The following is a 23,441-nucleotide window of genomic DNA, read 5'->3' as shown; positions in this document are numbered from 1 at the left end:
AATTACATTAAGGATCTATAGGAATAGTTGTAGGGGAACAAATGTGCTTAACATAAAAAGGCAGACAGGGATGTAATATTTTTAATGTTTCAGAAGCCTAACTTTTTACACAGCAGTTACATTTCACTAATGTTGATATTTGGTTAATGGTTTAGCAGAGGTTTCTGGAATACCTAGTTTATGGACATTAAGACAGCTAAACGGGCTGTTTAACATGTTATCTTGCATTCTGATCAATTGGCAAGAAAAGGTTTCAAAAGTACATTTCTGGATGGTATCTTTTCAATTAATGTATCTGTAAAAGTTTCTTTGTAAATATTATGTGTTCTGGTGTGTCTTAAGATTCCAAACAAAATGATCCCTGCATTTCCTTAAGATGTTTAGTGACAGTCTGGTAAGCAAAGCAGTCTGAGCAAGAAATAGGAAATGCAGAAATAGGTTTTGTCTGGTTGCATATAATCTTTGCTCTTTTTAAGCTCTGTGAGCTCTGAAATATATTTTTGGGTTACTTCAGTGTGTTTGACAAGACAGCTTGATATTTCTATCAAACAAATGACTTTCATATTGCAACAATCTTTGTAAGAACCACTCAAATAAAATTCTCTTAAAAAGGCCACAAGAAATCTTCATTTTTTGAGACATTTTAAAGTCATAGAAACTTGGAAATTACAATAGACTATTAGTTTCTTTGACTTTTTTAGTTGATTCTTCAGAACTTAAGTGAAACTGTTGTCCTTGAGTTGACCCGCTACATTCCTCTGTATTAGTTTTGGTACACTTGCTATTTAGGATATTATATAAAAATTGAGGGGATTTATGATAGAAAGAAAACCCAAACAGGTTTGCCCAGGCCTCAAACCTGGGCATTTAAGTTTCTCCTGTGTTGCCTGGGCATCTTTGGCCAGGTGGGCTTCATTATTTAAAAGTAAATAATTGGGTAAATTCAAACTGGTTTCCCAAATTAACTGTAGTTTTGAGCTTTAATTTCACTTGGGCAGCAACCCTCCCCAATTAATACTCAGAATTCTGCCTCAAGTTTTTGTATCTAAATTGAATCTTTGAGTAGGGGATGCTACTCCTACTAATTACTCCTTCCAGTATGGATTTCCTCACCTGATTTCTAAACCCTTAAAATTGTTAGGGATGAAGGACAAGTATTAAAAAATTTAGTCAGGTATCGAGATAATTGGTTTGACTTTGGAGGCATCACAGTTTTCTACCAACCCTTTTGAGGGATGTTTGTAATTTCAATTTAACCTGGAGAAAAAATTTAAGATTTACCTTTATTTTTGAACATGGAGCAGTTTTTGGGTGGCAGAGACTTATATGACAGCTTACTTTTTTCCCCCAAACTATCTCCCAGTATCTTTGTAATTGATTTTATACTTGAATTAAGTACTGGCAGGATTGCCTCTAGGGAACTGGGCCAGCAAAGGTAACTTCAGGTATTTATTTAATCAAAACAGTTAACTACCATATTTTATTGGGTTTTTAATTGCTGGTTTTTTCGGCTGTGCAGTGAGGCATCTTAGTTCTGGACCAGGGATTGAGCCTATGCCCTGAGGACTAGGAGTGTGGAGTCTTAACCAGAGACACCCAGGGTAGTTCCACCATTTTCTTAATGAAAACACTTGAGGGGCAACTCGGAACAGTGTCAAGGAGTATATTGCCTATATGGGTGAAGAGCACTTCTCATGATGGAGAAACTACCTTAAGCCAGTTAAAAGGAGGGAGAGTCAGCTGATAAGTTTACATCCTCATTGATGGCTGGTTAGAAAATCATCTGAGACAAGCTGTGAGCTGCGCGAGTTGCTTAAGTCGTGGCCGGCTGCAAACGCGGGCTTTTCTGTCCATGGGATTCTCCAGGCAAGAGTAGGGCAGTGAGTTGCCAGGCCCTCCTCCAAGGGGTCTTCCCAACCCAGGAACCCGTCTCATGTCTCCTGCATCAGCAGGTGGATTCTTGTAGAGTTTATCTGCTTAATTTCTACATCCTATTCCCAGTGCAGTAAAATTAATCAAGTTTATTTCGCCATGCGCCTAACGGGAGTGAGGCTACAAAAGTGGTTTGAATTTGTTTTTTCTGATCAAGTCATCTGAAAAACAATATTTGGGTATACAACGTAATAGCACTGGAAATAACAGCTGGTTAATCTTGTAGTGTGACCTTGAGGAAATCGAGACTTAGCATTTTAAAGGTGAGAAACTAATAGCATCAACCTTCAAGGGCTAAAGAACAAGGATTTACAAGAATCTATGAAAAGTCTTAATGCATGATAAATCATTACAAGTTTGGATTAACAGAACGCTCTTAACAAGACTTAACAAGAAACCAAATCTCAGCCCACCTCCGAAGATCTTTAAGCAAGCTGGGTAATAGGCTGTGAGAGTAAAAAATGCTTCTAAACAGAAACTCTGAATACTCAAAGACTTGCTTTATTATAGTACACATGGGATGGAACTGATGGGAGGGGGTGCATGTTGTGGGCAACCACTGCCCTGATTAGCATCGGATGCCCATCCCGATGGCCATGAATGTGCCAAAGGTGCCGCCGCTCTGCATCATGGTTTTTCCGATGCCGCCCATCAGCTCCCGACCCCGCATTCCGATCCTGAGGGAGGAGGAAACCAAGATGCGGCCACTTGGTAACAATACAGGGAAGAGTATTAACTGCCCCTTTCCAACTTATAATCAAGTGCTGCTGAAGTCTGGCAGGACATTATCTCTTGCCACATGGAGTGAGTAATGCTAAGGAAAAAGATCCATTAGGATCTCTAGGCAACTGACGGGTTTGTGGGAGGCAACAGAAGCAGTATCAAGTACAGAAACAGGGAAATCATTTTTGGGTGCTGGTTTTGCCTTCAGGGTATACATGATCCAATACAACGTTTTTTAGATGGTCTCCTAGTGTTAAAACAATGATTGGGGGGTCAGACCTGGGGTCAAGAACTAAGTGTAGTTTACAGGCTGTGTCGTGTATAATGAGGCTCTTAACATTCACAGCAGTGTTTTGATAGGGCATTCAGCACTGTGACTGACAGTAAACGCTCAGTAAACGATAATTTATCAGGAACAATAGCGTCTTTTATGTGTGAAAATTAGAGTGTAGAGTTTATCTGCTTAATTTCTACATCCTATTCCCAGTGCAGTAAAATTAATCAAGTTTGTTTCGCCATGCGCCTAACGGGAGTAAAACAGAACAGCCATTTATTGAGCACTTAATATGTGCCAGGTTCTCTGTTTAGTGTGGTCTGAATTGAGCTTATAATTCTACATGATGTAGAGGTTTACCGACCTCATTTCTACTTGAAACCCAGGCTCCAACTTGCCTAAGGTTACACAATAAGGGTCAGAAAGCAGTCCGAATCAGAGCTCGTATTCTCAACCATTTAGATTATCATCAGTCCTCCCAGACTGAAGGTGATTAGGAAAACAGTCTCCTTCGTTCCAGGGCAGCGACAGAATTGCAAAGTAGTAGGCTCTATTCGGGCTGTAGGCCCAGAGCTGTGGGCTGGGAAAATAGGTAGTCTCTAGAGATCACCGCCAGCGCCCCTCACCTGAGACAGGAAAAGGTGCCGAAGAGCGCCCCCGCCGCCATGCCCACGGCGCAACCCATCACGAAGCCCATCTTCACGCGGTCGAAGCAGCTTGGCTGGGACTGTCCATAGGGACCCACGGCCACCGGCATCTGCGGGGTTCGAAGGTTAGGGAAGTGCGGGCCTAGCCGCTAGCCCGAGACTCCAGCAGGGGTCAGAGGAGGTGGGATAGGGAGCCGGCCCAGGGGTTCTGGGAAATCCGAGAAAGAAAATAAGGGTGTAGCCCGACTCCATCACCCTCTGTGCGTTCGAGTCCCCGCGCCACGGTGCCCCCACCTCACCTCGCTCGTGGCTTCGGTCGCTCAGATCTACGTCTTACACGGAACGCGAGCTGGAGCGCACTGGAGATCCGAGGAAGTGCTTCCGGGGCGCGGAGTAGCACTTCCGGGATCCTGTAGCTGAGGACTGTAGCCACTTCGGGCGGGGGGTCTGCCACCGGGACCATGCTGCTGCGGACCGCTTGGAGGCGGGTGGCCACGGCAGCGCCCGCGGCTCCGGGGCCGAGGGCCAAGGCGCCCACTCGGGGGCTGCGCCTGCGCGGTACGCTCGGGGGCCTGCTCACTGCCACCTCCCTGGAGGCGCGGAACTTTCTCCTGGGCTAGGCGACTTACCTGCATATTCAGGAGCCTCCCTCTTCCGCTACTCAGACCCTCTGACCCTTCCTCTTGACTGCTCCCCTCAGATTTTCTCTTACCGGCGCTCTGAACCGTTGACTTCGCCGCAACCCCCGCTCCCGCACTTCACATCCAGCCCCGCAGGCCCTCAGAGCCCTAAAATTCGGCCATCGGATTTCTCCTGACCCAATTGTAGAGATTCTAGTGGTCCAGCCAGTAACCTTTGAAGGAGATCTTTTTGTTTGTTTGTTTTGAAGGAGATCTTACCTACCGTCTCCACGTTCCTTCTCAGGGGCTTTGCCCTTTCGGAGATTTCCGCACTCCAACGACGCAATTTGAATGTTGTCCCAGCACCCTACCTTAAGAACCCTGTCTCTCTCCCTTACCTCTTTTTTACAGTTTGCTTGACTTTTTTGATGTTCTGTTTCCTTTTGCGTTGAGATTCGCTCAGAATCTCTTAAACTTATGTCACCTCCGTCCAGCCTTTCCTTTCTGTTGTCTGGGATGCCCGGTGTGCAGAGTTGCATCCTCTCTCACCTGGCCCTTCCGTTCCATTTTTTGTCAGGTATAGACCTTACTCCCCAGTCTGCTGTTCCCTCTGATGCAGCCACTGCTCTGGAGGCGGAGCCAGTGCTGCGACCTCTGTACATGGATGTGCAAGCTACAACTCCTCTGGTAAGGATGGAGGGGCAGCTTTCCCTGAGCTGTTTAGTGGAGTTACAGTGTAGAAGTGGCAATGCACAGAAATGGCTGAATCCCTGCAGAAGTGAGAGCCATTGAGAAGTGTGTGCTGGGAGAGCAATGAGCCAGGAGACTGGAGGCTTACGTTGTAATTCACCAGAAGTGTCTTTATTGCTTACTAGCTATTGATCTTGGTCAAATCACTTCATTGCTGGCACTCTCCTAGTAGTTAAAAGCATAGACTCTGGAATTACCAGACCACTGTTTACTGTATGCATTTGGGCAAAAATTAAATAGGTTAAAAGATATAAAGCAGCCCTTAAAATAGTGCCTGGCGCATGATGAGCTCTGGAATATTAATGCACGTTTTCATCAACATCCTCTCCTAGATACCACGTTGCTTGGCAGTGAAAACACCTACAGACACAACTGTAAGGAAAAAGTAGTGTTTGTAGATTATCTGACGAGATGGTAGAATAATCTGATTTAAGCAGATTGGGAGGAGAGTGTATTAAGCTAACATTTGGTTAGCACCTGGGGGGATGGAAGAATGTTTGAGGCCTAATCTAGGCAGGGTCTGAAGGATTGGGGGTGTGTTGAGGCAGGTTGGTTAGGTCAGGGGATGGAGTGGGGCCCGAGTTAACTGTGGGCTCAAGGAGAATGATCTGTTCTGTTTTGTCCAGGACCCTCGGGTGCTTGATGCCATGCTCCCTTACCTGGTCAACTACTATGGAAACCCACACTCCCGGACACATGCTTATGGCTGGGAGAGTGAGGCTGCCATGGAATGTGCTCGCCAGGTTAGTACAGAGGACTCTAGGAAGTTCTGATGTCAGAGGTTTCAGTGACCTGTGGGTGGCATTTTTTTTTTTTTTTTTTTTTTGCTGTGGGTGAAGGTGGAAATGGTTTGGGACTCTCTCCGCAAGAGATTCAAAGAACAGGCCTTTGGAGTCCCTCTGAAGGCATTCAATTAGTTTCCACATTTCCTGGCTAACTGACCTTTGTTATCTCATTATCTGACTTCTCGAAGCTTTAGTTTCCTCATGTTGAAGATGGAGGTTGAGGGGAGTCCAGTGGTTAGAATTCCAGGCTTTTGCTCCTGGGGGTCTGGATTTGATCCCTGTTTGGGGAACTAAGATCCAGCAAGCTGGGTGGCATGTCCAGAAGAAAATGGAGATTATAGTAGTTCCTACTCCTTAAGGTTTTGGGGTGGATTAAATCAGACAATACTAGTGATATGTTTGTTGACATGATGCCTGTGCATACTAAGAACTCAGTAAATGCTTTTTCAAAAACACCAAAGTTGTTATTAATTGGATCTGGGATGTAGTTGAATATATCCCTTTGTCTGATCCTAGTGGGTACAGAACTGCTTCTTGAGCAATTGACAGATTGCAGTGGAGCTCTTCTTGCTCCAGACCGCTGTCTTAGTTGTCACCACAGCCCCATTCTTGCTGAGGAAACTGATGCTCCTTATTTCTGCTTCTCGTCTTGACTTGCAGCAAGTAGCATCTCTGATTGGGGCTGATCCTCGTGAGATCATTTTCACTAGCGGTGCTACTGAATCCAACAACATAGCAATTAAGGTAAGAGAACCAGAGGGCATATCTGGGCTTTCCTGACCTGGGAGATGGTTTCCGGCCATCAGTTAGGCTCATGTGTCTTTCCCAGCCACCCACTTTCATCATATCATGAAAAAAGACACAGACACATTCAGCTCTTTCTAATTTGTGGCTTCCTTCAGCCCTGTGTAGTTGACTCTATCTAAAGTTTGCTCCTGGTGAACTGAATTCAGTCATGTAGTTGGATAGGAAAGGAGGTGACTCTTGGGTCATCAACCATGTGGTGTTTTGGATGACAGCTACTTCAGAGGATAAATAATGGTGACTCAATCCTTTTCCCCATCCTTTAGATCTAGTCACAATGAAATCCAGAATATACTCGTAACTGAATAGATTTCTCTGCTTCTTGTTACCAAGTTCACCCTTATATCTATGATTTCAGGGCTGCCTTTTTCTCAGCCTTCCTTTTCTCTCCTGTGAGATCTGTTTGCAGCAAGTTCCTCCTATTTCTTTAGATGTCCCTGTTTTTAAGTCCTGGTTGCTATGGTGCTGTCTGCAGACATTTACTTAATCACCCGTTCTGAGGTTAGTCACTCTGTCCTTGGAACATCTTTGGTGCTAACGAAAGTAGAATTCCACTCTCAGTAATCATGTTAGTGTTTCACAGAACATAGTCATGCCTGACTGGGGCCTGGTTGCCAGGGCCACTTGTGTAAATACCAAGGCTCTGATAAATTGTGGGCTGCTGTAGATTCAGTGCTGGCTCTATCCCCTCTCATCGTAGTCTTTCACCTGTGTTGCCAGTATTGTTTTTTCTGACCTTGGACTCAGTGTAGGAGGCCCAGGCCTGGGCCAGGTTCCAGAGTCATCAGCACTCGCCGGATCCTGTTAACAGGAAAGTGTCCTTCCTTGGGACTGCAGAGACTGCAGAGCCCTGCGTGTGGTCTCTTCAAAGATGAGGATGGTTTCTGGAATGGGGAGTGTTTTCAAAACTTTGAAAATATTTGCTTTGAAAGTTTCCACAGATTCCCAGACCTCAAGGTCAAGGAGTGGTTGTGACCGTTTTCCTCTTAGACTCCTGGATGGGTAGAGTAAATATCTGTCTGCTGGTAGAGGATTCAAAACTCTGGGTAACTAAAATAGGAGGAAGGGGAGGGAACTTTTACATGTTTTCATTTGTATGTTCCTTGTCCCCAAGAACATTTTTATGTAGTTATAATTTTGGCGTAATTAGTTTCATATTCTGCTTTTAGCATAGTCCCCTGGGAGGGGTGGGGTTGCACATTTTATTTAATTTTTTTAAGGAATTCATGCATATGCAGTGAAAATTTTTTTAACCCTATGGAAAGGTTTATTTATTAATTTTTATTAGAGTACAGTTGCTTTACAATATTGTGTTAGTTTATACTGTACAAGGAACAGGGAAGTGAATCAGCTGTAAGTACACATATATCCCCTCTTTTTTGGATTTCCTTCCCATTAGGTGAGACCACAGAGTACTCGGTAGAGTTCCCTGAGCTATACAGTAGGTTCTCATTATATGGAAAGGTTTAAACTCAAGTGTAGATCTTCCATTTCCTCCTCCCCTACTAAACAGACCTCAAGTCTGTTTAGTATTGTTCCAGAAAACAAATTGTACAAACACATGCATTTGCTTTTAATAGTTTCACATATTGTAGCATCCACATTTATTTTTCCATAGTCATTAATAACATATGCTATATTTTTCCATTTCAAACTCCATAATTTTTAATATACCTACATTCTTTTTCATGGAGTTGTATTGTTACAGTTTACTATTTATTCCTCTATTGTTGAATGTGTTTAATCTCTCCATTTGTTTAAGGATTGTGAATACAGTGAAAGCATATTTTGTCTCTATAGCATCATCTATGCTTCGAAATATTTCCCTAGAGTAAATTCCCAAAAGAGGAGTCACAGTAAAGAGTGTGAAAACTGCTTTTTAAAAAAAATTATTTACTTTTTAATTGAAGAATAGTTGCTTTGCAGAATTTTGTTAATACAGCTTTTAAGACATCTTTATAAAAATTCTCTGAAGAGTTTGTAGTGTTAAGTACTGCCATCAGCAAGGAATGAGTGTATGAGTTTCACTTTTACACTGCCAGCTTTGGGTATCAGTATCACCATATTTGTATATTTTGTTGTTTACAGAAAAATAAAACATATGTACCCTACCATGTGTAAAATAGATAGCTAGTTGGAAGCTGCTCTTATAGCACAAGGAGCTCAGCTCCGTGCTCTGTGATGACCTAGGGGGTGGGTTGGGGGTGGAGTGGGAGGGCAGCTCTAGAGAGAGGGAATATATGTATGTTGTTGTTTAGTCTCTAAATGGTGTCTGACTCTTTGCAACCCCATGGACTGTAGTCTGCCAGACTTCTCTGTCCATGGGATTTTCCAGGCAAGATACTGGAGTGGGTTGCCATTTCCTTCTACAGGGGATCTTCTTGACCCAGGGATCAAACCCACTTCTCTTACATTGGCAGGCGGGTTCTTTATCACCGAGCCACCAATTCCCTGCTGATTCATTTGTGGTACAGCAGAAACTATTACTAATACAACATTGTAAAACAGTTATCCTCCAATTAAAAAAAAAGAAGTAAATGAGAAACACTTTTCCTGGGATACAAGGATAGGAATGTTTTCTGTTTTCCATCTATGATATAATAAAAAATATATTTGGTCTTTGTTTTCTGTTCCTAGTACAGAGGTTCAAAAACCTTTGTAGTTTCCTGAATACTAGGAATGTCTTCGTTATTCATAATAAGCCCCCTTGGACCATAATGTATTTCTGGTGATGAAGTGACTCTTGGTGGGCCCTTAGATACTTTTAAGATGCAGACTGGTCATTCCAGAAGGACCAAGAATGTGATTAGAGGGTTGTAACTTTGATCTGGAGAGGAAAGGGGGTTGGAGATTGAGTCTAGTGATATGGCCAGTGATTTAATCAGTCATGCCTGTGTTATGAAACCCCTGTAAAAACTGGAAAACAAGGGGGAATTCCCTGGTGGTCCAGTGGCTGGGACTCTGTGCTCCCAATGCAGGAGGCCCGAGTTTGATCCCTGATCAGCGAACTAGGTCCCACATACCACAACTAAGACCCAGTACAGCCAAATAAATAAATAAAAATAAATATTAAAAAACAAAACAAAACTGGAAAACAAGAGTCAAAGGAGCTTCCAGGTTAGCTAACACATGGATGTGCTGGAAGGTGGCAAGCTTGATGCTCTGTGCCCTTCCCTGTCTCAGACCTCATCCTGTGCATCTCTTCCATTTGGCCATTCATGGGTTTTATCTTCTGTGATAAAGCTATGATAGTAAATGTAGTGTTTTCAGTGAATTCTGTGAATCATAGGGGATTACTGAATCTTAGGGGGCTATGCATCACCAACTCAATCGACATGAGTTTGAACAAACTCTGTGAGATAGCGAAGGACAGGAAAGCCTGGAGTTTTGCAGTCCATGGTGTCACAAAGAGTCAGACTTGACTTAGTGATTAAACAACAACAAGGGGGCTGTGGTAAGTCTTTTATTTGTAGCCATCTGGGGAAATATGGATGGGGGGCTTGTGACAGTTAGGCCTCACAGCTGGCATCTGAAGTGGAGGCAGTCCTGTGAGACTGAGGCACTTAACCTGAGGGATTTTCACTATTTGGGATAGTTAGTGTCAGAATTAAGTTAAATTGTAAGACACACAGTTGTCAGAGAATTGATGTTGGACCATACTGCCCTTATCCAGTTACTCCTTGCAAGTAGGTTGGAAGTCACTGCTGTCTCTCTGAGTATATTCTTTTTTCCACCATCACCAACTTCTAGGGAGTGGCCAGGTTCTATAGGTCCCGGAAAAAGCACTTGATCACCACGCAGACAGAACACAAATGTGTCTTGGACTCCTGCCGTTCACTGGAAGCTGAGGGCTTTAAAGTCACCTACCTTCCAGTGAAGAAGAGTGGGATCATTGACCTGAAGGTAAGAGGGACATGATAGGGGGAGCCTGGCTTCAACCGATGAAACTGTCTCTTTAGCCTCAGCTGGAGTTTGAGAGACTAGATCTAACGGTGAAGGAGGGCTTTAGAGAAATAGGTCTCTCAGTGGGACCCAGAGTATGTTCCCCTTGAGTGTGCACCATCTTCCTTTTGTCTGGAGGATTTGTTTCTCAGCTTAGTTGGTGCTTCCTGGTCTATTTGAGAGCCACTGACCATGTATGCAGGATGCCAGAGACTCATTCACCACAGGAAAGCTCTGGCCTCCTCCACCCTTCACTGATGCTTCTCATCCTTCAAAAGGGTAGGTGTAGTTTTGTGAAGAATATTTCCTTTTGGGACCTACATGTATATTTTTAAATTTTATTTACTGATTTATTAATTTTTGGTTGTGCTGGGTCTTTGTTGCCTTGTGTGTGTTCTCTGTAGTTGCGGTGCACAGGCTTCTCATTGTGGTGGCTTCTCTTGTTGTGGATGATGGGCTCTAGGTGCATGGACTCAGTAGTTGCAGTACATGGGCTCAGTAGCTGCGGCTCAAAGGCTCTAGAATGTGGGCTTAGAAGTTGTGATGCACAGCTTAGTTGCTCTGCAGCACGTGGGATCTTCCCGGACCAGGGATTGAATCCTTATCCCCTGCATTGGCGGGCAGATTCATATCCACTGTGCCACCAGGGAAGTCTGATTCACAATTTTCGAAAGGTATATTCCACTTATAGTTATTATAAAATATTGGCTATATTCCCTGTGTTGTACGATATATCCTTATAACTTATTTATTTTATACAGTTTTTGCTTATTTTTTATACAGTTTTTTTATACATTTAACATTTTTATGTGTACATAAAATGTGTATACATTTACATAAATGTGTGTACATTTAACATTTTTTATACAGTTTTTGCTTATTTTTATTTTATTATTTTAAAATTTTTGGCTGCACCCCATAGCACGTAGGATCTTAGTTCCCTAACCAGGGATCAAACCCACACCCCCTGCATTGGAATTTTTTAACCACTGGACTGCCTGGATAGTCCCTTTCTATTTTTATTCCAACAGGTTTTTTTTTTTTTTTGGCTGCACCTTGAGGTATGTAGGTTCTCAGTTCCCTGATCAGGGGTCGAGCCACTCCCTTTATTTTATTTAATGGCTTTTTACTTCTTTGCTCTGTTGTATGCCTATGCCTATTTTTCCACTAGGCTTAGCTTCTTGAACTTGAGGAGTGCATGTTTTCTATATCATCATTTCTCGTAATACTTAACATAATGTCTTTCTTTCACTCTGTACTATTTATTGTGTTATAGTTCCAGGCACTGGGGATAAAGGGATGAACAAGACAAACCTAGTCTGTGCCTTCAAGGAGCTTATATTCTAGTGAAAGGACAGTTAACATGTAAACAAATGTATAAATAATTATGAATTGGGATATATACTATAAGGAAAGTAAAGAAGAAGCTGAGAGAAATGAAACATTGAGAACCTCCATTAGACCAGTGTCAGGGAAAGCATCATAGATATTGGGAGGTTGATTACTAGTTTCTTTAGGATAAATGTTTTCGTCAGATGTGGTCCCTATGTCAGTGTTAATAGTAGCCTTGTTTTTTTACTACTTGCTAAGTCGTTTCAGCCATGTCCAACTCTGTGCGACCCCCATAGACGGCAGCCCACCAGGCTCCCCCATCCCTGGGATTCTCCAGGCAAGAACACTGGAGTAGGTTGCCATTTCCTTCTCCAATGCATGAAAGTGAAAAGTGAAAGTGAAGTCGTGGAGTCGTGTCCGACTCTTAACGACCCCATGGACTACAGCCCACCAGGCTCCTCTGTCCATGGGATTTTCCAGGCAAGAGTACTGGAGTGGGGTGCCATTGCCTTCTGTGTTTTTACTACTTATTTTGTTCTTTGCCACTTACTCTGACAACCTTATGTAGGAAAGGCTCCCCCTCTTTTTTTTTTAAGTTTTTAATTTTTAAATTGTAGATTCTCATGTAGTTGTCAGAAGTAATACGGAGAGATCTCATGTATCCTTTATTCATTTCCCTTAATGATAACATCTAGAAAAAGTACAGTATAATATTACAACCAGGATATTGATGTTGATACAATCTCCTGGTCTTGTTCTGATTTCCCCGGTTTTACTTGTACTCACTTGTGTGTGTGTGTTTAGTTCTATGCATTCTAGTTTCATCATATGTGTAGGTTTATGTAACTATCACCACAGTGATGCTTTATTGTGTTTTTTTTTTTTTGTCTAAATATGTATTTAGTTTTGGCTGCGCTGGGTCTTCATTGCTGCTTGGAGGCTTTCTCTAGTGGTGAGCAGGGGCTACTTTAGTTGTGTTACATAGTCGTCTCGTTGCAGTGGCTTCTCTTGTTGCAGAGCACAGACTCTGTGGTGTGCAGGCTTCAGTAGTTGAGACATGTGGGCTCAGTATTTGCGGCTCAAGGACTCCAGAGAACAGACTCAGTAGTTGTGGGGCGTGGATTAGTTGCTTCATGGCCTGTGTGATCCTCCTGGACCAGGGATTGAACCAGCGTCCCCTGCGTTGCCAGGTGGATTCTTTTTTTTTTTTTATTAGTTGGAGGGCCAGGTGTATTCTTAACCACTGGACTACCAGGGAAGTCCCATGGTATTCTTTTAAAACCACTCATTTGATCACCATTTCTTTAATTTTGTCATTTCAGTAATGTTATGTAAGTGAAATGTTAGTAATATAGTATGTACTCTTTTGGGATTGGCTGTTTTCACTTAGCGTAATCTTAGGCGAATCATTTAAGTTGTTGGCTGTCTCAGTAGTTTGTTCCTTTTGTTGCCAAGCAGTATTCCACATAATGGAAGTACCACAGATTCTTTAACCATTTACCTATTGAAGGACCTCTGGGTGGTTTTTAGATTTTGGCTATTAAGAATAAAGCAATCATGATCATTTATAGGTTTCCTATGTGAATTTAAGTTTACATTTCCCTGAGTTAATGCCCAAGAGTGCAGTTACTGGGTCATACGGTAATTTCATGTTCAGTTTTAGAAGAAACCAAAGCTGCCAGACTATTTTCTAGTGTGGTTGTACCATTTTATATTCCCGTCAATAGTGTATGACTGATTCAGTTTCTTTGCATCCTAGCCAGCATTTTGTCATTGCTATTTTAATTTTACCCACTCTTGTAGGTGTGTAGTGAAAGGCCCCTTTTCACAACTAAGCTTGCTTACATTCTGAGTTAGAGAGGACTCTGTTCGTAGTATATGGTCTCTTTACTCCTGATATTCTTAGGAACTAGAGGCTGCCATCCAGCCAGATACCAGCCTGGTCTCAGTCATGACTGTGAACAATGAGATTGGAGTCAAGCAGCCCATTAAGGAAATAGGTAAGTATCATGGGTGGACCCTGACGCTTGCCCACCACTGGGATCCATCTGAGGAGCAGGACTGGACTAGGAGCTGAAACACGATATAGAATGCAGTAAGGAAGCCAAGGGAAAGAGGGCTTCAGTTCCTTGTTCAAGGACATATTGTAAATGGCACAGCTAGTATTTGAACCCAGGTCTAGTACCACTTGAGCTTCCCAGATGGTGCAGTGGTAAAGAATTTGCCTGCCAGTGCAAGAGACACAAGAGCCTTGGGATCGATCCCTGGATTGAGAAGATCCCCTGGAGGAAGAAATGGCAACTCATTCCAATATTCTTGCCAGAAAAATCCCATGGACAGAGATGCTTGTGGGCTGCAGTTCATGTGGTCATAAAAGAGTTGGACATGACTGAGCACACATGCATTGCACTGCACTAGTATCCTTTTCATTTTACTGCAGTTGGTGCAGAAAGCAAAACGAAAAACCTCCACCTTTTTTTCTCTTCTTCTTTTACCTTTTTCGTTTTAGAACGTCTGTTTACTGTGCTCATTTGGAGCCAGAGACACGTACCCTGTAACTTCTTAGGTACATTAGCAACTAGATCTATTAATTTTTGCTTCTTTTAAACAATAAGGATCTAAAAGTTAATCTGATATATTGAAAGACCAGTGTTAATGAGGTAGGAAGAGTCTTATGAATCAGAATGTCGGGTGTGTTTTGATTTGATGCTTTGTGCTTTTTTTTTGACCACCAATAATAAAATAAAACTTTATTTTATTATTTATATAAGTTGGACTATAATCGCTTTACAATGTTGTATTCGTTTCTGCTGTACAATGAGGTGAATCAGTTGTATGTATACATATGATCCCCTCTTTCTTGGGCCTCCCTCCCACGCCCCTCCCCCCCAACCATCCCACCCATCTAGGTCATCCCAGAGCACCAAGCTGAGCTTCTTGTACTTTACATTGGTTCCCGCTAGCCATCTGTTTTACACATGGTAGTGTATATGTGTCCATCCTAACCTCTCAATTAATGCACATTGTGTGGAATCTAGGAAAATGGTACAGGGGAACCTATTTCCAGGCTAGGAGTAGAGATGCAGGCATAGAGAATGGATGTGTGCACTTGCCCTTATTTATTCTAGTCAAGGACACTAGAGCTGAGAATGAGAGAGAGACAGAGAAAGAGAGATATATATGGAGAGAAGTGATTTACTATGTGGCTAGGGCCAATACCAGATGTAATTTTGCCTCAGAACTCATATATTATAGGACCACTGCCAGGTTACTTCCTAACATTGTGCTCTGGTTCTTCCTCTCTGTTGTTTTCTCAGGGCAAATTTGCAGTTCCAGAAAGGTGTATTTCCATACCGATGCAGCCCAGGCTGTTGGAAAAATCCCACTTGACGTCAATGACATGAAAATTGATCTCATGAGCATCAGTGGTCACAAAATATATGGTCCCAAAGGTACTAGCCCCTCCTAGATTTCCTTCTCTCTGCACCACCCAACAAACCCTTACTCATTTGGGACTGTCATTGCTCTCAGAGGAAGAGTGCTCTGCAGAATGCAGGTGTCATTTAAAAATAGCCAGGAACACTTGCCTGTTTGCAAATTCTAGCAGTTAACTATAAGCAGACCATCCTTTACTGATCTCTTTAGAAAATCCTTTCTTGTAGATGTTAATTTGGTTGAGGAACAAAGTTTTGTCATATCAAATTAGCTTGATAAGTCTAGTTACCTTGTCTACTCAACTATGATTTGCAGATCATTATTCTTTTTTTTTTTTAACTGTGTGGTATGTGGGATTATAGTTCCCTGACCAGGATTGAACCCATGGCCCCTGAAGTGGAAGCCTGGAGTCCTAACCATGGAACTGCCTGGGAAGTCTCAGATCAATATTCTTTGAGTCCTTTATTCCCTTGTGTTTTGCTTTAGCCTTAGGGGAAGATTGTATGGGCTTTTATGTGTTTTGGTGTTTGTTCCTAGCTTTATTAGTCTTTGCTCCTGTTAATCTCTCAAGGATACTTGTCTGTGTCCTGTGGTCCTATTGGCCTAGGAATATTTTCCAGCTGGAATTCTGCCTTTGCACGCCAGCCTTTGGGAAGAGACTGTTGTCCTCTGTTTTACAGAGTTAGCCATCCAAAATGAACAACTCTTCGTCTCTTTCTTGGGTGAGGGCCTGTGGTGGTTGGTTATGCCGGTATACTTTCTCTGTCTGCAGGGTGTGTCATCCAGATGGACACCCTGTGGGAAAAGGTGTGATAATTCCTGAAAGTATATAAGATGGCTTCTAAAGCAGCAGTCCCCAACCTTTTTGGCATCAGGGACCAGTGTCATGGAAGACAATTTTTCCATGGACCAGGGATGTGGGTAGGATGATTTCAGGATCCAAGTGCATTACATTTAATGTGCACTTTGTTTCTGTTATTATTACATCAGTTCCACCTCAGATCATCAGACATTAGATCCTGGAGGTTGTGCTTCCAAAGGTTGTAAAGAGTGTGTTTTTAAGTTAATTGTTTTTAATAGCCCAACAGTCATCCTTTCTTTAACTAAAATTGGCTTATTGGCTTTTATTGTAGATAAATCTGTTTTGATAAAACTAATTAACTCATATTGAGCAGAAGCTCTGTTCAGCACTTAAATGTATGCAGGTATCCCTCACTATCCAAACTGTTGCTTTTTGAACTCAGAAGCTAAACAGATTTAGATGACATGGTAGTCTTTACTCTCCAGATGTAGTGTCTGAGCCCTTACTCTCTGAACTTGGGAACTGCAGAGATTCAGATAGTGTCAGATACTTGAATATGATTTTATTTTAATGGGGAAATGGAATATGTCTTAATAAAATAAGTTTGGTACATCCTGCATTAGCCTCCCCCTGCCCCAACATTTTTTATTTTGAAAATTTGGGAACTTACAGAAAAGTTGAAAGAATTTTTTGACCCCTTTGGAAAGTGATATTTTGTTTCATCTGCCTTTTCCTTTTTCTCTTTTTTGTAACAAACTTTGTTTCCCAGGGGTTGGTGCCATCTACATTCGCCGGCGGCCCCGTGTGCGTGTGGAGGCCCTGCAGAGTGGAGGGGGGCAGGAGCGGGGTATGCGGTCTGGGACAGTCCCCACACCCCTGGTGGTGGGGCTGGGGGCTGCGTGTGAGGTGGCACAGCAAGAGATGGAGGTATGGGGAGAGCAGTTCCCTCCTACAAATTCTTCCCCTGTGCTGGGTCTCCTGTTTAGCAGCTTGGCATGACTGGGTCAGATCTTTGCCAGAAGAGGTGGTTTAAGAAAACCGTCTCTCTCCGAGTGCTGCTGGCGTCCTGTTCTGAGGGAGGTGTTGTTGTTGTTTAGTCACTCAGTTGTGTCCAACTCTTTGCGATCCCTTGAACTGTAGCCCACCAGGTTCCTCTGTCCATGGGATTTTCCAGGCAGGCATATTGGAGTGGCTTGCCATTTCCTTCTCTAGGGGATCTTCCTGACCCAGGATCAAACCTGGGTTTCCTGCATTGTAGGTGGATTCTTTACCGCTGGGCCACCTAGGAAGCCCTGAGGGAGGTCTTATGGGCTCCAAATTCCAGGTCCTTGACTGGAACCATGTGTCCAGTTATTGAGCACCTCTGTGCTCAGTGCTGTGGATACAGTGGTCTCCATGAGTAACACAAGACCATAAGTAGTTAAATGCACAGTCACTTCTGGGCACAGAGTAGGGTTCCTCATCCTTTATGTCTCTGAGCTGTTAATGGTCACTATGCTTAGTGTTCCCTTGCCTGCTCCTCAGTATGACCACAGGCGAATCTCAAAGTTAGCTGAGCGACTGATACAGAAGATAATGAAGAGCCTTCCAGATGTGGTGATGAATGGGGACCCTGAGCACCATTACCCAGGTATGGTCGTGCCCATTCTGTCCCCGCCTGGAAGAGCCCGAGACTCTGAGCCTCCTCTCATAGTAATTCTCTCTTTCAGGCTGTATCAACCTCTCCTTTGCGTATGTGGAAGGGGAGAGTCTGTTGATGGCACTTAAGGATGTTGCCTTATCCTCAGGGAGGTGAGTTGGACTGGATAGGCAGGGTCTGTGGCAGGACCAGTTAGTCTGGCTTTAAGTGTCGGGTTAATAAGCTTCCCATTGTGGAGATGACAAGCACAGGAGCTTTTGGTTGAGAATAAAAGTCATTTTGTAAGCACCTATTTTTAGGCAGTTGGGCACAGGCAAAAGTTTGCCACCTTCGGAGGGCTTCCTATGGTAGAGTTTTGTGCCTTTTGTGGTCCCAGGAGATGCCTGTATCTGTTCTAATGTTATTCTGGTAGTTCTGTTATAGCCCTCTAGAATTCAAGGATGTTCCAGAAGATAACAAGTGTTTAGCTGCTGTCTAGGCTGCTACAGATGATGCATTTGGTTGTAGGGAAGTGATCCCATGGTTCTCTGCCACTTCTTGTTACGCTTAGCTCATGTGGTATCACACTCTGTCATGCTTTGGCTGGGTACTTGCTCACGGAGGATATCCTCCACAGGGGCCAGAGGAGCTCAATCCACATACTAGAAGGTGCAGGCCACATCTGTCTCTTTAGCTCTGTCAGATGAGAATGTCTCTTTTGTTGTGATATGACTTCAGGGGCCTGGGGGTAGGAGCAAGACTGGGGGTTTGTGGCCGGAAGCAGATTGGATGCTGAACTGAGCAAGGCTCTGTGTCTTTCTCCTCAGCGCCTGCACCTCTGCATCCCTGGAGCCCTCTTATGTCCTTCGAGCAATTGGCACTGATGAGGATTTAGCACACTCTTCTATCAGGTTAGTCAACTGAACTGCAGCGTTTATGAAAGGTGTGCCCTTTTGTATTATTCATCTCCTGTTAGAGTCTTCCTCAGTCTAGTTTTTTTTTTTAAACAACAAAGTACCTATTTTTTATTTGGCTGCTCAGGGTCTCAGTTGTGGAATGCAGGATCTTAGTTATGACATGTGGGATCTAGTTCCTTGACCAGGGATAGAGCCCAGGCCCCCTGCATTGGGAGTGCAAAGTCTTACCTGCTGGACCAATCTAGGGAAGTACCCAATTTAATTTTTCTTATCCCTTCTTCATTCTTCACAAGTTTCTCGAGCAGTGGTTCTCAGACTTCACTGACTGTCACCTGGGAAGTTTGTGAATGATGAAGAGGTCTGAGTGCTGCACTCAGAGATTCTGATTTGCTAGGTTTGGAGAAGTAGGAAACTTCTTCTTGGATGATTCTCAGGTGACCCACAGCCCATGTTTGGAGAAACTCTGTCCTCCAGGGGAAGGACTGTGTTCCCTCCATGTCTTTTGTGGAGTAGAGCCTCATTGGGTATTTGCTGAATGAATTCACCCTGGTGCCACAGGTCTGATGCAGAGTTCCCCTCTGTGTCTTTCTCAGGTTTGGCATTGGCCGTTTTACTACAGAGGAGGAAGTGGACTACACAGTGGAGAAGTGCATTCACCATGTGAAGCGTCTTCGAGAAATGAGGTATGCACTCTTGTTCCAGGGATTCTTCGGAAGAAACTGCAGTGCTAGCTCCTTTCTTGTCCTCAAGCTGTGTATCTACCCTGCCAGAAACCAAAGTTTGAAAATCCTTGGATTTCAGGATTTAGAGGAAGTTCTAAGGCAGGAAAGTGGATTTTCTTGGCTACTTGTCAGAAAATGAAAAGGTGTCTTTAAAAACTAAAGAACCACATAAATTCAGATTTTTTTCATTATTTTATTTTATTAATTTATTTATTTGGCCTTGAGGCTTGCAGGATCTTAGTTCCCTGACCAGAATCGAACCTGTTCCCCCTTCAGTGGAAGCATGGAGTCCTAACCACTGGACCTCCAGGGAATTCCCCATTATTTTATTGATAATATTAATCGTTGTCTTGCAGCCGTATCAATACAGAATTCATGATTTGTAGACTAAGTTTAGGAAAACCCTCTTTAAGATAGGGATTCTTAATTTGGGTTCTATGGCTGAACTTCAGGATAACCCTGAAATTGTATGCTAAGTTTTACAGTTGTGCATTTTCTTTGGAAGAAAGTCCATAGTTTTCATCAGATACTCAAAAGGTTAAGAACTTTTACTCAGTTTTCTTTGTAAAAATGCTTACAAAGATCAAGAGATCCTTTACCAGCCAGCTGCTACTAGGGGTTCTCCTAATAGTCAGAGCTCTATGTTCATGGGAACATAAAGGCCTTGGGAATTCTTCAGAACTCTGTTCTGGTTCAGTTTGACTTTCAAGATTTTCTTGTTCTAGTTGGCAAGAGTGAGGTAGTTCAGGTATATACTGCTTTCCTTTGTGAGCTCCCCAGCCCTTTCTGGGCTCTGAATTTTCCTTCACAGAGTCTGGTTGTATTGCTTAAATATCTATAGCTTGCTTAGCTTTGTCAGGCTCAGGATTCCTCCTTGGCTTGGCCCTCTCATACTCTCTGGCACACTCAGGGGGCATTTCTACTGACTATGCTGCCAAGTAAGAAGTTCCTCATAACTGTGTGACTTCAGCATCTTCACCCTATTCCTTCTGATGCCTTGCAAACAATTTCAACTTTGTCCCATTAGCCCTCAGCCAGAGTTTTTATTTTGTGAGCCTGCGATTTTTTTCTTTTTTTTTTTTTTGAGCCTGCGATCTTAAGTCACCTTCCCTAAAGAGAAGGCTAACTTCAAAGAGTCTTGGAAAATGTCAAATAGAAAGGTGCTGGGGGACTTCCCTGACGGTCCAGTGGTTAAGACTCTGTGCTTCCACTGCAGGGGGCACAGATTTGGTACCTGGCCAGGAAATTAAGATCCCAGCATGCCATGTGGTACAGCCAAAAATAAAGTAAAAAAAAAAAAAGTGTGCTTGGAATGCATAGTGTAATGGAGAGAGATAAACCAAGAAAAGAACGAAATTGGGTAGAATAAAGTTAACTGGAGAACTCCAAATCAAAATCTTATGGTTGTAACACAGTGAAGTAATATCTGGTCTGGAAACATTATCTAAGGCATTCAAACTGAAGGGGAATCAGCTTAGCAGAGATCTCTCAGCAGCTGTTCTTGTATGAAATGGGATGCCCAAGTCTAAGACTCAGAAGATCCTTTTGAATTGGAGCTGGGGATGTTGGAAGTAGAGTCACCTCTGGGGAGATGAATCTTGTGGGAATTGGATAATGGTGATACATACCCAGGTGATTTAGGGCCAAGTTCTGTTTCTGAGAACTAGAGCAAAACCAAGAAGCAGGTGCTGAAAAGTTCATTTGTGTTGGTGGTTAGTAGAGAGGCTGAAACTTGCTGCTTACACTTGTTCCAAGGGTCTTGGTTCTCCCAAGGAAACTGTGTCCATAGCCTCTCATGAGTGGCTTGAGGGCTTCATGAATATAACCACACTTGACACTCTTGGAGTGGCCTCATTGAAGCTGAGCCTGGGTTACCTAGTTATTAATGTTGGCAGCTGGGGAGAGGCTAGAGCTGACAAGGACTTTCTCAGACATCTGAGAAAGACTTGATAACCTCTTGTTTTGGGGTTATCAGGGTAGGAAGCAGAGGAGAGACAAGAACAGATGGAGGCAAGTTAGGGCTCAGTGCTATCTGCTTCCTAAGTCTTCACTCATCCAAATACCTCTTCTCTTTGGCAGCCCTCTCTGGGAGATGGTGCAGGATGGCATTGACCTCAAGAGCATCAAGTGGACCCAACACTAGAAGAGTGGGCCACTAAGTTTGTGCTGGCCTGGCTCCTCCTGCCTCATCAACTCATGCACAGCCAGGCATTTCGTTACCCCCAGTGGCTGCTCCATGTTCAAACCAGAACTGGTGTAGCCCACTTGACTTCAGCATTGGCCTGCCTCTGAGACAGAAACATGAGAAAGCTGTCTTTCTCCGGCCTCAGCTCCTTTGGTGGGGAACATTCCCCATTTCTTTCCAGGAATCCTCTGGTCTTACAGTGAGTGGATGTTCTCATCCTGAACCAGGAGGGACATTTGCTATGAGTTGCTGCTGGACACATCTGTATACTTGGTGGAGAGAGCCAGAGGAACTGTAAAAACGCTCTTTGTTCAGGGATTCTGATGCTGTAGGTGGACATTTGAGTTGTTGCTCACCACTGCTTAGAGAGACTGACTTCTTCAGATAGAAGCATAATCATCTATGACTTCATCTTTTTTGTCGCTCCAAAGGCTACCTCTTCATATCATCTATAGACTGAACTGCAAGTTTCTTAGAAGGCTTATCTCCTCTGTGTTCTTGTCCTTCTTTTCTTTTGACTTAATGGAGCTAGAAATATCTGTATGACTGACTCTACCTAGTCTTGTAGTAATTTATGTTTCTTTCTAAAAAAATTGTTAATTTGCAGATTAGAGAAATAAAATCATCTTCCTGTATTTATTGTATGACTTTATGAGAGGCTCAAGGAGAATCCCAAGCTTGGGAATCATGGGGCAGACTACTACTTGACTTGATGTCAGCAGATGAGTCTGCTTGCTTATTTCTTTAGTTAGCAAATATTTGGGTGCCTCTCAGGTGCCTGACCAGAGAAGGCAATGGCACCCCACTCCAGTACTCTTGCCTGGAAAATCCCATAGACGGAGGAGCTTGGTAGGCTGCAGTCCATGGGGTCGCTAAGAGTCGGACACGACTCCACGACTTCACTTTCACTTTTCACTTTCATGCACTGGAGAAGGAAATGGCAACCCACTCCAGTGTTCCTGCCTGGAGAATCCCAGGGACAGGGGAGCCTGGTGGGCTGCCGTCTATGGGGTCGCACAGAGTCGGACACGACTGAAGCGACTTAGCAGCAGCAGCAGCAGCAGGTGCCTGACATTATTCTGGGTATTTGGGATACACTGATTAAAAATACATAAAAGTACTCTCGGTGAACTTTCATTCTAGTAGGCAGAAAGAAAATAAGAATTAAATAAGGCTATTATTATAGACTGTGATGTGTGCTGTAGCAGAAATTGAGCGGTAGAGAAAGTAACAGGGAAAGAACCTACCATGCTGGTTATACTAGGAAAGCTTTTTTGAGGTGTTAATTAAGCACAAACATGATTTCTAGCCATCAAAAAACTAGGGATTGATGAGGAATAAGAAGGAACAGTAAGAGCAAAGGGCCTGAGGCATGAAAAGGCATGGTGTTTGAGAAACAGAGGTCCAAACAGCCAGAGTAGAGTTTCTCAATTTGTGGGTCTGAAACCGTAAGTGGGAGGTTACCAGCATTAAAAGGGGTGAAGAAGAAATTTTTCTCGAGTACATCACATGTAAATATTTAAAAATTTTATGGAAGTATAGTTGATTTAAAATGTTACATTAATTTTTGCTGAAGAGTAAAGTTACTCAGTTATATGTATTTTCATATTTTCCATTATGGTTTATCATGGGACATCAAGTATAGTTCCCTGTGAAATACAGTAGGACCTTGTTGTTTATCCATCCTCTATATATACTAGTTTGTATCTCCTAATCCCAAACACCTGATCTTTTCCTTCCCTACTTGCCTCCCCCTTGGCACCTGCAATTCTGTTCTCTATATCTTCCTCTAGTGTACAACAGGTGGTCAAGATGACATCTATGTCCTGCCAGTTCAGATTGAAAGCCACTGTGAGTCCTCTAAATTCTCAAATAAAATTGGTGGGTTCCTGACCAAAAAATCTGAATTTAGTTTCGACTTGTGACAAGTCAGACATAGGAAAGGAGAAATGA

General features: G+C 43.1%; 2 protein-coding genes across 4 annotated transcripts; one reads left to right on the top strand and one right to left on the bottom strand.

Moving 5' to 3' along the window:
* Positions 1–2,411: 2,411 nt before the first annotated feature.
* ROMO1 (reactive oxygen species modulator 1) lies at positions 2,412–4,034 on the bottom strand. 2 transcript variants are annotated; one of them, XM_061127167.1, is made up of 3 exons: positions 3,876–4,034; positions 3,556–3,686; positions 2,412–2,609 (listed from the first exon to the last, which is right to left on the bottom strand). In XM_061127167.1, the coding sequence occupies exons 2-3, from the start codon at positions 3,684–3,686 to the stop codon at positions 2,501–2,503; spliced, it is 240 nt and encodes a 79-aa protein (XP_060983150.1). In that variant the 5' UTR covers positions 3,876–4,034; the 3' UTR covers positions 2,412–2,500. The 2 variants fall into 2 exon arrangements, with proteins under 2 accessions (XP_060983150.1, XP_060983151.1); XM_061127168.1 differs by having other exon boundaries at positions 3,556–3,784; positions 3,876–3,948.
* Positions 3,970–22,123, top strand: NFS1 (NFS1 cysteine desulfurase). Of its 2 annotated transcripts, XM_061127165.1 has the most exons (13): positions 3,971–4,134; positions 4,774–4,883; positions 5,573–5,689; positions 6,392–6,475; positions 10,286–10,438; positions 13,716–13,809; positions 15,127–15,261; positions 16,816–16,973; positions 17,571–17,676; positions 17,756–17,837; positions 18,492–18,575; positions 19,175–19,264; positions 21,383–22,123. In XM_061127165.1, the coding sequence occupies exons 1-13, from the start codon at positions 4,038–4,040 to the stop codon at positions 21,444–21,446; spliced, it is 1,374 nt and encodes a 457-aa protein (XP_060983148.1). In that variant the 5' UTR covers positions 3,971–4,037; the 3' UTR covers positions 21,447–22,123. The 2 variants fall into 2 exon arrangements, with proteins under 2 accessions (XP_060983149.1, XP_060983148.1); XM_061127166.1 differs by lacking the exon at positions 18,492–18,575 and having other exon boundaries at positions 3,970–4,134.
* The last annotated feature ends 1,318 nt before the right edge of the window (positions 22,124–23,441 follow it).

This window comes from Dama dama, chromosome 23 (genome assembly GCF_033118175.1).
Source record: "Dama dama isolate Ldn47 chromosome 23, ASM3311817v1, whole genome shotgun sequence".
NCBI lineage: Eukaryota > Metazoa > Chordata > Mammalia > Artiodactyla > Cervidae > Dama > Dama dama.
This window is presented reverse-complemented; position numbering and strand designations above follow the sequence as displayed.